A 15,880-nucleotide genomic window follows, 5' to 3' on the forward strand; every position below is an offset into this window, starting at 1 on the left:
TTAAGCCCTGAAATATATATTTTTGTAGTGGACAAGAAAGATTCCATCAGTAAAATATACACAAGAATTTGGAAAAGGTTGTTTGTTTGTTTTTTTTCTGTTTTTTTTCTTCTTCTTCTTGTTTTTGGTATGAAGGTTAACCCCTTAAGACCGGAGGGCGTACAATTACGCCCTGTTTTAAGCGTCTCTAAACGCCGCCGGGCGTAATTGTACGCCCTCCGTTTTTTTCTTACTTACCCGGTCGCCGGCGATCGCGGTTGGGGGGACTCCCAGGGAGCCCCCCGCGGCACGTCCGCCCTCCAGCAGCCCCCCGGCCATGTGAGAGTGAGGTCCTTGCGATGAACCTCACAATCACATGGCCGGGTTAGCTGGCTCAGGCATTGCCAGCAGGGGGACTGCCTGTAATGACAGGTAGTCCCCCTGCTGCCTGGAAATAAAATAAGAAGAATTAAAATAAGTGTAAAAATGTTTTTATATACTTAGATCATATATATATATATATATATTATATATATGATCTAAGTATATATATACACATATACATACACATACATACACTGTCTAGGTGTATTTTACTATTAATATATATATATATATAATTATATATATATATTAATATCAAATTACACATAGACTGATACTGATTAAATATATATATATAATTATTGTTATATATATATATTTATATATAATATAAAAAAATGTAAATACGTAAAAAATAATTAAAAATTAATAATTAGAAAATATATAGATGTGTGTTATTTCGTTCTAACTGTATTGTGATATTAATATATATATATATATTTATATCAAAATACACGTAGAACGAAATAATATATATATCTATATACATAAATATATATGTATATATCACTATATATATACCTATATATAAATAAAAATATTTTAAAAAAATTATATATATACATATATTAATTCTACACATATTTATGTAATATTTTTACATAATTAGGCATCCTAATTAATTACAATTAGCGGGACCTGCCTGACAACCCATGCCGAAAGTATAGGGAATTTAATTTGCTAGCACTATATTTAACCCTATAACTTTCCAAGACACCATAAAACCTGTACATGGTGGATACTGTTTTACTCGGGAGACTTCGCTGAACACAAATATTAGTGTTTCAAAACAGTAAAATATATTACAACGATGATATCGCCAGTAAAAGTGAAGTTTTTTGCATTTTTCACGCACAAACAGCACTTACACAGACAATATTATTGCTGTGATACTTTTTACTGTTTTGAAACACAAATATTTGTGTTCAGCGAAGTCTCCCGAGTACAACAGTACCCCTCATGTACAGGTTTTATGGTGTTTTCAAAAGTTACAGCGTCAAATATAAGGCTTGTGTTTCATTTTTTTCACATTAAAATCCGCCAGATTGCTTACGTTGCCTTTGTGACCCTATGGTTGCCCAAGAATGAAAATTACCCCTATGATGGCATACCATTTGCAATAGTAGACAACCCATTTATTGCAAATGGGGTATGTCCAGTCTTTTTTAGTAGCCACTTAGTCACAAACACTGGCCAAAATTGGCGTTTTTTGCGTTTTTCACACACTAACAAATACTAACGCTAACTTTGGCCAGTGTTTGTGACCAAATGGCTACTAAAAAAGACTGGACATACCCCATTTGCAATACCTTGGGTTGTCTACTATTGTAAATGGTATGCCATTATGGGTGTAAATGTATTTCCTGGGCTACTATACAGTCTCAAAGACAACGTAACCAATCTGGCGAATTTCAATTTCAAATGTAACACGCTATATTTGACCCTGTAACTTCCCAAAACACCATAAAACTTGTACATAGGGGGTACTGTTTTACATGTGAGACTTTGCTGAATACAAATATGTGTATTTTATTGCAGTAAAAGCAAACAGTATTATGACATTGACAGTTAAAATGTCATGTAGAACTAAAAAAATAAATATAAATCTTATTTTCTCCCATTTTTTTTATATTAAATTATGTTTCATAGCTAAATATTTGATATTAAATGAAAGCCCTGTTTCCCCTGAATAAAATGATATATAATAAGGGGGGGGTGCATTTAATATGAAAGAGGTGAATTACGGTTGGACAGACATATAGCGCAAATGCCAGGTTTTGTTTACGTTTGATTCTGTTCACAACGTGCTCAGTCCTTAAGGGGTTAATCCCATCACAGCACCTGTCCCTCTCCTCCTGATATTTCTTCCTGCTTTTCTCCATGTTTAAGTCTCTTCAATCAGTTTTTACTCCTTCGGAGATTTAGCTTCTGATTCCCTGGTGGCCAAATTCATCAGAGCAGTCTCTAACTTTCTTCCTACAATTAGAAAAATAAATCCGCCTTGGGATCTTAATTTGGTTCTGTAAATACTCTGCGACCCTCCATTTGATCAATTACAGAATTGCTATTTAAGAATTATAACCTGGAAAACGGTATTCAAGTACTTTCAGCCTAACATCCTTATCCGACTTTTCTTTTGGATAAGGTGGTCCTGCGTAAGGTGGCATCAGTTTACAACATTAGTCAAGAAATCATTTTGCCTGCTTTCTGTCAAAATCCACACAACGAGGAAGAAGAAAAATTCCATTTGTTTCGATGTTAAAATAAGGCCTCTGAGGATATTATCTTTGGGCACAAGGTGATTCAAGCAGTGGTGAAGTCCCAATGTTCCCGCCTTATGAGATTGATTGTTTATCCCTAGTGTTGTTTCTGCCTCTAATCTAGCTGGGGAAAGACAAAAATTTTACTTACCATAATTTTCTTTTCTTTTTTTTTTTTTATTCTTTATTTTTGAAAGTGCAGAGATAATTACAAGTTTCAATACTGCCAGAGAATGTTGTAGTAGTCGACAATTGGTGACATTTTAGTGTCAGATTCAAGATACGTTGCACTTTTTTTTTTTATAAGAAATTCAAGAGTAAAAATAGACAGGCATAACAGAATACAAGTAACAATCAGGTTATACATGCTGTCTAAAACAATTTTGCTTGAAACCATAGAAGCTCACAGAATACAAGTAACAATCAGGTTATACATTCTGTCTAAAACAATTTTGCTTGAAATCATGAAGTGCTATATTTAGTCATATATTGCAAGCGATCTGCACAGTTTCAAATGCTTAGTTACTCATGGGTTAACTTTTAAGGTAACAGTAAACATAAGAGACAACCCAGTAAACACAGGCTAAACCAACATGTCTGTATACTATGCAGGTGCTTTGCGTTTTGGTCGAGCAGGCTAGCCAGTCATGGTTATACTATAGCATGCATAAATATAAAATGTAGTATGGTTTAAAGATGAATGAAAAGGGTTATTGACAATAATTAGACATGCATGTCTAAGGTACAAGAGTCTGGTACCGACTTAATTGAGATATCACTATTGGTGTTATCAAGGTGGCCCCACTACGCTCTCGTGGTTAAGTTAAAGGCAGTAGTGGAATGTGGGTTGCTAAGAAGTAGAATCTGCAGTCCACCTAGGCGGATTTTGGTCTGTCCACAGTTGGACCATGGGGGGCTTATGTAGTAGGCTATGTTAGGTCCTAATCCATGTTAGGCAGGCTTGAGATTTAGAGAGAACAAGAGGAAGGGGAAGACGAAGGGCTGAGAAGGGGCTATAGACATTACAGTGATATAGCTTATACCGATCATCGCTGAGTTCAGCCAATACCCCGGGGGGGGGGCAGTATAGAGAGTTCCGGTGTTAGACCTGTCTGCTCGCCGACTTGAGAAGAGTGGTCATAGGCGGACCTTCCCGGCAGGACCTGATGGATCCCACTCACTGCTTGTGTAAACCATTGTAGGTAAGGAGGTTGGTTCTTCAGGGTCCTCACGTGGAGCTGTGGCTGTAGGCTGGACCGGGGTGTCGTAAGCTTTGGTCGGGTAACAGGCGCCTCCTTGTATAGTGTCCTGCCTGCCTTTTGCCAGAAGGAGATGGTGATATCACCAATGTTTAACTACCTCTTATCACTATCTTTGTCAGTGGAGTGCGATGTGATTTAATTTGCATTGCAGTCCTCAAATGCCAAATGTTTTTCACTCTTTGAGACTAACCCATGTATTTTTTATTTTAATTATTTTATTTTTTTTTATCATTGATTGCATTCAGGTTTTTATGTTTATCTTTGAGAAATTATGCTAAAGATATACAAGCTACTGCTTATGTTTGTATACTTATAGATGTGTTGTTGTTTTTTTGTCACTTTCTCATTCTTTAGGCCACTAACCGCATGGGAAATTCGACCCGTCGTATAGTTGAGACTGCAGCAGGAGCTCCTCCTGAAAAGAAAAAACAGAAGTAGCATTGACCAGGCATAAAAAGAGCACTTGATCCCCTCCATGCCCTGCCTCTAATTGCAAAAATGCCCACCTTTAGCACCGTTATATCCACTCTGGAGATGCCACCGCTACACAGGACCTCTTCATTCCAATTCCAGAATTCACAAGACAGAATACAAATATGCACACAATACAACACAGGTGGTTAGGACATACTACAGTCACCCGAGACACAAGGGGTGCGCCATTACAATTATTGTCGGAGGGATCTGTATTTGGACTGTGCACTTTTTCAAAAGCAACAATTCCATTAACTGTGTTGTAAGGAAGGGTTCCTTTACAGCTATAAAAAGTCAGGGTCAAATAACTCTAAAATTGGGACATATTGACGAAACTATGTTGTGTGGTTTTTGATCCATGTTTCTAAAATAGATGTTGATAATTGCACCTATTATGAGTGAACGTTATACAGCCAAAACTGAAAAGTATTTCAAAACCAATTTGTTAACAGTAAAATTTGTTGTTGCAATATTGGACAGAATACCATGGCTTCTAATGTGTCAGAGGGCATGATGGTGAAAGGATAGTCACATATTAAATGTCTAATTCATCCTTTGAGCCTTAAAGGGCAACTGCCACTTCAAAACTATTTCTAACACACTAATCCTTTTTTTTAAGTTTTAAAAGGAATAGATTTTATATTTGTAAAACATGAGAAACTCATGCTTGCGTTTAGTTTGTGACAGCAATCTTCAGCCATATACATGGATCTTGAAAACCAACAGTCCTCCTGGTCTTCACTGCCTCTGTGCAGGAAATGAAGCATGGAAGACCATAGAGACTAACTGTTGGTTTTAAATCTCTTTCTGACCCAAGATCCATGTATATGGCTGAAGGGTTCTGTAATATACTAAAGATATTTCTTTCTTGTTTTCAACATATACTTAATTTTAAAAAATCTATTTATTTTCAAATCGTGACGAAAGGATTATTATATTAATAAATAGTTTTGATTGACAGTTGTCCTTTAATATATTGCTCAATAAATCTTTGCTTTCTGTATTTGCTACTCACACGTTCTGTATGGTGTTTGGGGAATTTCAGGCCTCCTGATTAAAGTACAATATATTCTTAGATCTTGTTACATTAATAAACCCTTCATGTTACATGATCTAAGAATTTATTGTACTTTATTTCTTTTTAATCAGTTGGCTAATCATTTGGATTGACTCATGAGATTGAGCTGTAGTTAGTCAGTGCAAATGATTTTCTGTAGCCAACCTTGTTCCTTAAAATGGCACATTGCACTCTGTATACGAACTCTTTCAATGATAAGAAGATTATTTCAAAATAGGAACTTGCTGAAAGTATGTAATGTATTACAGTCTCTTATTTAAGGGACTAATTGTTAATGGTTAACTATCCTTCCTGATAATTGCATATTTTTTATATCTTAATGTAGGTGCCTTATTGCCATTCCTAAAGCTTCTTGTGCCTTTTTGGGGTAGAGTCCGGGGGATAAACAAAAAGCCCTTAGATGTAAGACCCCTTACTTACTGCACTAGCCTTTTCATTCCTGCAAATTACAATTTTACATACCAGATAAACTGATCACCCAGTAGCCAAAAGTATAAATAAACCTTAAGATATGATCAAAAGCAGCAGATGTTATATATGGTTGCCGACATGTTAAACTATTTCAGTCACATTGCAGCATTGGGGAATTTTAACGTTGGTTATCATGGGTATTTAAGGAGAAATATATTTTTTCTGTCAACCAGCTGGAGATTGGGGAGCCATTTTGTATACACAGAATTCTTAAATATTATTGTAAACTGACATTTCCAAAACTCTATTTTTTCTTTAAAAATTGAGTCATCGGGGACATCTATTGTCTAATGTCTGTGTACATTTGTTAAAATATTGTTATATCTACATACATACAAATGTGCTTTAAGCTTTATACACATAAATATCAACATATATAGAATGTTGCACTAAAAATACGACCACAAAAGTTATATGTGCAAATATTTGTGTTCTCTGTATACCAATGTGCAATATTTTGTGTGTATTTATATCTGTTTGCATGAACCTGCTGTATGTGTGTGTAAAAGTGGACCCTTATGAACTTTCACAAGCTGAAATGTTGCATATATTCCCATATTTAATATTTTTCAAGTCTTGGCAATGAAAAGCTACATTCCAAAGCAAAGATGTCACAAGTTGATGTATAATTTGGACAAAAAAACAATATTTCTTACTGTTGCTGCTTATTTTTCTATTCTTTGTTTTATTTTTAATAAAAGCAAATGTAATCCTTCTCCTTGTGTTTTAATAAGCATGTGAAAAATGTGCGATTGGTGTAACTGAACAAGGTATGCTTACAGAGACACCCAGAAAATAGTCATAAGGCATATAGAGAGAGAGAGAGATCAATTAGGACTTTATTATTGGGACACTCTAACCAACAAAACAACTTGAGCTTAATTAGCTTGACAGCTTGGCAAAGTGGTTTTGGTGTATAGATCTCTGCAGTCTCACAGCTCAATGCTCTACCATTTAGGAGTTAAATCACTTTGTTTATGCAGCACTAGCCATACCTTGATGGTATACTAATCCATCACAATGAAGATTTTGTTTTGCTAACGTCTGCATCATTATGATAAAGTATAGACCCAGGCACCAAAACAACTTAATCTAAATTAACCCCTTAGTGACCAGACCGTTTTCCAATTTTCTTACTGTTAAGGACCAGGGCTGTTTTTTTTTTTACATTTCTGCTGTGTTTGTGTTTAGCTGTAATTACTTATTTACTGTATCCACACATATTATATACCGTTTTACTCACCATTAGAGATGTCCCAAACAGTTTGCCGGGAACTGTTCGCCGGCGAACATAGCTTGTTCGCGGTCGCCGTGGCGGGCGAACATATGCGATGTTCGGTCCGCCCCCTATTCGTCATGGAGGTGGAAGGGTCTGGGAGGGAGGGTCTGCTGCTGATTGGCTGGAATGTGTCTGCTGACTGTGAGGTACAGGGTCAAAGTTTACTCAATGATGACGAATAGGGGGCGGACTGAACATCGCATATGTTCGCCCGCCGCGGCGACCGCGAACAAGCTATGTTCGCCGGCGAATAGTTCCCGGCGAACTGTTCGGGACATCTCTACTCACCATTAAATGGTCTTTCTAAAGTTATCATTATTTTTATCATAACACATAATTTACTATAAACAAAATTGTAAATTATGATGAAAAATAAAAAAAAACACTTTTTCTAACTTCGACCCCCAAAATCTGTTACGCATCTACAACCGCCAAAAAAATCGGTGCTAAATAGTTTCTAAAATGTGTCCTGTGTTTAGAAATACCCAATGTTAACATGTTCTTAGCTTTTTTTTTGGTTTTTTTTGCTTTTGTTTTTTCCAAGTTATAGGGCTATAAGTACAAGTAGGACATTGCTGTTTCCAAATATATATTTTTAAAATGTATCAATAGTGACAGTGTAACACTGTTATCTGTGTGTTAAAAATGCAAAAAAACTATTATGAACGCTAACTTTGGCCAGGGTTTGTGACTAAGTGGCTACTGAAAAAGATTGAAATTACCCCATTTGCAATACATTGGGTTGTCTACTTTTGCAAATAGTATGCCATCATGGGGGGGTAATTCCCATTCCTGGGCTACCATACACTCTCAAAGATAACATAACCAATCTGGCAAATTTCAATGTGAAAAAAATGGAAAATCAAGACTTATATTTGACCCTTTAGCTTTCAAAAACACTAAAAAATCTGTACATGGGGAGGTACTTTTATACTCGGGAGACTTCGCTGACCTCATATATTGGTGTTTCAAAACAGTAAAACGTGTCACAACCAGTGGTGTATCCTGGTTTTGTGCTGCCCTAGGCAGGACAAAACTCAGGCGCCCCCCTCCCGCCCGCGCCACCCCCATCCAACCCTTCCCCCCGCCGCACCACCCCCACCCTTCCCCCGCCCCGCCTTCTAAATACACACACACACATTCACTTACAGATACGCATACACTAGCTAACAGAAACACACACTCGCTAACAGAAACACACACACACTTACAGACACACTCACTAACAGACACACACTCACTAGCAGATACACACACACTCACACTAACAGACACACACACATGCACTAACAGACACACACTAACAGACACACACTAACAGACATACACACTAACAGACATACACACACACACTAACAGACATACACAGACACACTAACAGACATACACAGACACACTGACATTCACACACACACACTAACAGACATACACACACACACACTAACAGACATACACAGACACACTAACAGACATTCACACACACACACACACTAACAGACATTCACACACACACACTAACAGACATACACAGACACACTAACAGACATTCACACACACACACTAACAGACATACACACACACACACTAACAGACACACACACTGACATACACAGACACACTAACAGACATACACAGACACACTAACAGACATTCACACACACACACTAACAGACATACACACACACACACTAACAGACACACACACTGACATACACAGACACACTAACAGACATTCACACACACACTAACAGACATACACACACACACACACTAACAGACATACACAGACACACTAACAGACAGACACACACACTAACAGACAGACACACACACACACACACTAACACACACACAGACATTCACACACACTAACAGACATACACACATACTCACTCACATATTTAACACTTTTTTTTTTTAATTTACTCCCCCCCCAGCCTCCTTACCTTTGGGAATGCTGGGGGGGATCCTATTTCTCCCTGGTGGTCCAGTGGCTGCTGGGCAGTGCTGGCAGGCGGCCGGCGAGGGAGCACTTCCTCTGAGCTGTCTGCTCAGCTCCCTCGCGCGCCGCACAGTGAGGCTGGGAGGCGGAGCCGGAATATGACGTCATATTCCGGCTCCCAGCCTCACTCTGCGGCGCGCGAGGGAGCTGAGCAGACAGCTCAGAGGAAGTGCTCCCTCGCCGGCCGCCCGCCAGCACTGCCCAGCAGACCGCCCGCACGGCATGTCAGTTAGCCGCAAGGCTAACAAGGCATTTGCCCTGGGCGTTTGGGGGCGGCTTTTTTGCCGCCCCCTGGAAAATGCCGCCCAAGGCAAATGCCCCGTTTGCCTCGCGGCTAATACGCCCCTGGTCACAACAATGATATCATTAGAGATATCTTTGCCGGAAGCTCAAGGAAGCAAGGTGAAAGGTCAGTGTAGGACCCGCCTAGTGGGGTCTGCCTTGACGTTGGCAGGCGGGCATTCCTTCCAATGGCAATCGGAGTAACTAAATGACCTCCATTTGTTTAAAAATACATAGGGATTCAGGAGAGAGTGCAGGTAACTTTTTCTTTGGTTTTTACTGTATATATTGAGGCTGGTGTGTACTGTGGTCGTTGCTGCCGCCCAGGAGTGATGGGAGTGAGCGCAGGATTTATCCTTTTGTATTTGTATTCACTTTTTGTATCACACAGCTTTGTTACAATGCTGCCACCCATCCCATGTGTTCCCTATTAATGGTTAATAATCATATAAGGGTCTATATAAAAATACCCCTCTCTGTCTCATTAGATATATCTTTGACGGAAGCTCAAGGAAGCAAGGTGAAAGGTCAGTGTAGGGCCCGCCTAGGGGGATCTGCCTTGACGTTGGCAGGCGGGCATTCCATTGGAGGAACTAAATGACCTCCATTTGTTTTAAAAATACATAGGGTTTAAGGAGAGAGAGCGCAGGTAACATTTTCTTTGGCTTTTACTGTATATATTGGGGCTGGTGTATAATGTGGTCGTTGCTGCCGCCCAGAAGTGATGGGAGTGAGCGCAGGACTTATCTTTTGTATTTGTGCAACAATTATATCATCAGTGAAAGTGACGTTTGTCTGTTAAAAATGCAAAAAACTTAACTTTCACTGACAATATTATCGCTGTGATATGTTTTACTGTTTTGACACACTAATATTTATGTTCAGCGAAATCTCCCGAGTAAAACAGTACCCCCCCACAGGTTTTAGGGTGTCATGGAAAGTTACAGGGTTAAATACAGTGCTAGTAAATTAAATTCTCTGAACTTTCGGCCTGGGTTGTAAGGCAGGTCCCTCAAATTGCAATCAATAAAATTACTTAATTATGTAAAATCATTACATAAATATGCACGTAGAATTTATATATATGTACATATTTATATATGTGAAGTCTACGTGTATATTTATGAAATTATTTATGTAATTATGTATATGGATATATATATATTATTTTTATTTATAATTTCATTCTAAGTGTATTTTGATATAAATATATATAAATATCAAGATATCGTTATAATAAAATTACATACCGTATATACTCGAGTATAAGCCGAGTTTTTCAGCACATTTTTTGTGCTGAAAAACCCCAACTCGGCTTATACTCGAGTCAATTGTCTGTATTATGGCAATTTGCATTGCCATAATACAGACTGGGGGCTGTGGGGGCTGCAGAGACAGGTTACTTACCTTTCCTGCAGCTCCTGTCAGCTCTCTCCTCCTCCGCCGGTCCGTTCAGCTCTTCTGTCAGCTCACAGTGTAAATCTCGCGAGAGCCGCGGCTCTCGCGAGATTTACACTGGGAGCTGACCGAGGTGCTGAACGGACCGGCGGAGGAGGAGAGAGCTGACAGGAGCTGCAGGAAAGGTAAGTAACATCTCTCTGCAGCCCCCACAGCCCCCTCCTACACAGTGCCCATCCACTGGACCACCAGGGAAGGAGAGCCCCCCTCCCTGGCCAGCTAGCAAGCAGGGAGGGGGGACGAAAAAATTTATATATAGCAATAATAATAATAAAAAAAATACAAATAATAAAATAAAAATAATAATTAAATAAAAAATTATAATAAAATAAAAAAATAATAAAAAAAATGTAATGAAACAAAAAAAATATTAAAATAATAATTAAAAAATAAAAATGCCCACCCCCCACCAAGGCTCTGCATCACACTCTGCATTACACACACACACATACACACACTGCACTCATACACACACACACACTGCACTCATACACACACTGCACTCATACACACACACTGCACTCATACACACAGCATTCTCATACACACACACTGCATTCATACACACACACTGCACTCATACACACACACTGCACTCATACACACACACTGCATTCATACACACACACTGCACTCATACACACAGCATTCTCAAACACACACTGCACTCATACACACACACTGCACTCATACACACAGCATTCTCATACACACACAGCATTCATACACACACACACAGCATTCATACACACACACTGCATTCATACACACACACTGCACTCATATACACACACTGCACTCATACACACACTGCACTCATACACACACTGCATTCTCATACACACACTGCATTCATTATATACACACACTGTAAATAAATATTCAATTAATATAATTTTTTAAGGATCTAATTTTATTAAGAAATTTACCAGCAGCTGCTGCATTTCCCACCCTAGTCTTATACTCGAGTCAATAAGTTTTCCCAGTTTTTTGGGGTAAAATTAGGGGCCTCGGCTTATATTCGGGTCGGCTTATACTCGAGTATATACGGTATATATAATTTTGTAAACCTTATTTTTATTTACTTTTTATATTTTATAATATATATAATATATATTATAATATATATTTATATATTTGAAGTCTACGTGTATAATAATATATATACAATACTACAAATATACCTGTGTAATTTAATTCTAAGTGTATTTTTATATTAATATATGTATATATTATTATAAAAAATACACTTAGTATGATATATATATATTTATATATAATGATATATAGAAATACATTATATCGATATAACATATGTATATATCATTTTATTTTACAGATGCAGGGAGACTGCATGTCCGTTTAGGCAGTCCCCTTGCAGGCAGATACACAGGCACCTATTGCAGCCATGTGACCACTCTTTCATAGCGACCACATGGCCCGCGTGGGCCTAATTTGCCGAGGGGGGACTGTCTGGGCTGTCAGGCAGTCCCCCCCAGACCGGGAGCAACACCGATCGCCAGCGAGGGAATGGAGGCGATCGGGTAAGTAATAAGGACTGTGAGGACATATTAGGTACGTCCGCGGTCGTTAAGGACTGTTTTTTGTCGGACGTACCTAGTCCTTAAAGGATCAAGCCAATCAGTGACTTCTCATTCACAAAACTGGCTTGAGAAAGGTATATTTCTTTCCAAGTCAGCTTTGTGAATAACGAGTCACTGATTAGCTGAGCGCTTCACCTGGCCTCTCTTAGCCAATCAGTGTCGCTTCTGCCGGGTGGGTCTCTGCACTTCCTGAATATGAAATTGATGAAACTGGATGCCGCCGGGGGAGGTGGGAGGTAGACATCGCTGCTCAAGGGTTAAACCATTAGAGAACAGTTTAACCCTTTGAGGTAAGAGTGCCTCCTGGCACCATAATGTTTTCATTTAGATAAAGTTGTTTTGGTGCCTGGAGTGTCCCTTTAAGCAATGATATGCCTTCTAAAATCTAACTTTGTCTTATGTAATACTTTAACTCTTCACACCTGATAATAACAAAGACATCCTGATTTATTGATTGATTGAGAGTGGAACTATGAACTCTGTTCCCCAATGCTTGTGTATTTGGAATGCCTATCAATAAACACACAACTAGTTATCATATGCATCAGTAAATCGGCACATCCTATCATATCTAGTGGGCAAAGTGCACAGGCTTTGTATTGGATGAGGAGATGTCAATATAGGGATAATGTAGACAGCATAACTTTTAGTTTTTGGTAATTAGTAAATAAATAAAAATATAAACGTTTTGCAGCAATTTATGATAGGTTCAAAGCAATCAGCTGACACTCTTAACCAATCACAGCCGTTCGTTTCTGTTTAGACCAGTGTTTGTGACTAAGTGGCTAGTAGAAAAAGACTTAACATAACCCATTTGCAATACCTTGCTTTGCCTACTATTGCAAATGGTATGCCGTCATGGGGGTAATTCTCATTCCTGGGCCACCAAATGCTCTCAAAGACAACAAAACCAATCTGGCGAATTTCAGTGTGAAAAAAAACCAGAAATGGAAGCCTTATATTTGACCCTGTAACTTTAAAAGAAAAAAAAACTGTTCATGGGGGTTACTGCTATACTCTAGAGACTTGGCTGAACACAAATATCAGTGTTTGAAAAACGTAAAACGCATTACAACAACTATATTGTTAGTGAAAGTGCAGTCTTTTGCATTTTTCACACACAAACGGCACTTTCACTGACAATATAGGAAAGAGACATTTGTTAAAGGGACACTCCAGGCACCCAGACCACTTCTGCTCATTGGAGTGGTCTGGGTGCCAACTCCCACTACCCTTAACCCTGCAAGTGTAATTATTGCAGTTTTTCATAAACTGCAATATTTACATTGCAGGGTTAACTCCACCTCTAGTGGCTGTCTATTAGACAGCCACTAGAGGTCACTTCCTGGGTTCTAGCACAGGTTTCCTGTGCTAGAGCGTCGCTGGACATCCTCACGCTGTGTGAGGACCTCCAGTGTCGCTCAAAACCCCATAGGAAAGCATTGAAATGATTTTTCAATGCTTTCCTATGGGGAGACGTAATGCGCATGCGCGGCATTTCCGCGCATGCGCATTAGGTCTCCTCGGCCGGTGAGCGAGATTAGTCTCGCCCACCGGCCGACGTAATCATTAGGAGGAGCGTCGCGGAGGCGGAGACAGCGGCGAGGGACATCGCCGCTGTCCCAGGTAAGTGACTGAAGGGGTTTTCACCCCTTCAGTAACCGGGGATTGGTGGGTGGGAGGGAGAGGGACCCTCCAGTGCCAGAAAAACGGATCGTTTTTCTGGCACTGGAGTTTCCCTTTAAATTGAGCGCATATAGTAACAACCACTGGATGTTGGGCTAAGGTAACATCCCCAGGGCGTACCCCAGGGGGTACTTGAAAACCTGAGTAATTTGAATGTATCTTTACTGATTAAATACTTTATTGTTATTATATTAGAAGAATTTTAATTAGATGATGAGATCTTAGGTCCAGTGTTCAACAGAAACCGGATCGGAAGAACCTGCACCCAAAGAGAGCTGCCAACAAACTAAGCAGAATAAGGTTTTTGCAGAACACTTGATCACTGGTATTGAAATGTCCAACATATTTTCTTACACACATCACTTTTCATGAGGATGGCCAGCTCACGAAAAACATTCTACCCTTTAGTGTGCAGCATTCATATGCTGCTGGATTGTTTCTTGATTAATGATATGATTTCCCTCCTTTAATGTTTAAACTCTTAGTATTGCAAACATTTATTTTCCTTAGCTGTCCTACAATATGTATAAGTGATATTCGCTGATCATCCACAACATTAAAACCACTGACAGGTGTAGTGAATAACAATGATTATGTTGTTACAATGCCAGCTGTCAAGGGATGAGATATATTGGGCAACGAGTGAACAGTCAGTTCTTATAGTTCATATGTTTAGAGCAGGACAAACGGGCAATCAGAGTGACTTTGACAAGTGTCATATAGTGATGATTAGACGACTGGGTTAGAGTATCTCCGAAATGGCAAATCTTGTGGGGTGTTCCCGATTTGCAGTGGTTTGTACCTACCAAAAGTGGTGCAAGGAAAGACAACCATGGTCATGGTTGTCCAAGGCTCATTGATGCAGGTGGGGAGTGAAGGTTAGCCTGTCTGGTCTGATCACACAGAAGTGTTACTGTATCTCAAATTACTGAAAAATGTAATAGTGACCAATAGCCCTGTCCACCGCCCAAAGCGCCTTCAATGGGGATGTAGGCATCAGAACTGGACCATGGAGCAATGAAAGAAGGTTGTCTAGTCTGGTGAATCACGTTTTCTTTTACATCAGGTAGATGTGCATTGTTTGCCTGGGGAAGAGATGGCAGCAGTATGCACTATGGGAAGAAGGCAGGTTGGCAGAGGCAGTGCTATGCTCTGGGAAATGTTCTGCTAAGAAACCTTGGGTCCTGGCATTCATGTAAATGTTACTTTGACACATGCCACCTAACTAGAGATTGTTGCAGACCACGAACATCCCTTCATGGCAATGGTGTTCCCTTATGGCAGTGGCTTCTTGCAGCAGGATAATGCAGCCTGCCACACTGCAAAAACTGTTTAGGAATAGTTTGAGGAACATGACATCTGTTCAATCTGCCACCAAGGAAAGTGCAGCGGGGCCGCACGCTGATGGGGCCAATTTAGGTGGCCTATGCACTTAGGGACTCCCGATGGGCATATGTCTTCAGTGGCCCGGTTAGCCGTGGCTCTTTAATAGTGTGACCTCGTCCCTTTAATCAAGCCAGCCACCTGTGTGTTTGTGTGTAACTATGTGTCATTGTGTGTCTGTGTAACATGTGTCAGTGTGTCTGAATCTGTGTGTCCGCGTGTATATCGGTATGTCAGTGTGTGTGTTTGTGTATCAATGTGTGCGGAAGTGTATACA

The 15,880-nt window shown here is 39.5% G+C and overlaps 1 protein-coding gene across 2 annotated transcripts in view; it reads left to right on the forward strand.

Moving 5' to 3' along the window:
- The window catches only part of ATL3 (atlastin GTPase 3), a 54,231-nt gene extending 47,607 nt beyond the window's left edge, over positions 1–6,624 (forward strand). For both annotated transcript variants that reach the window (XM_063438613.1, XM_063438614.1), the window contains exon 13: positions 4,241–6,624. In XM_063438613.1, the coding sequence (XP_063294683.1) occupies positions 4,241–4,324 (84 nt within the window). In that variant the 3' untranslated portion in view covers positions 4,325–6,624. The remainder of the gene's footprint in view (positions 1–4,240) is intronic.
- The last annotated feature ends 9,256 nt before the right edge of the window (positions 6,625–15,880 follow it).

This window comes from Pelobates fuscus, chromosome 12 (assembly GCF_036172605.1).
Source record: "Pelobates fuscus isolate aPelFus1 chromosome 12, aPelFus1.pri, whole genome shotgun sequence".
Lineage (NCBI taxonomy): Eukaryota > Metazoa > Chordata > Amphibia > Anura > Pelobatidae > Pelobates > Pelobates fuscus.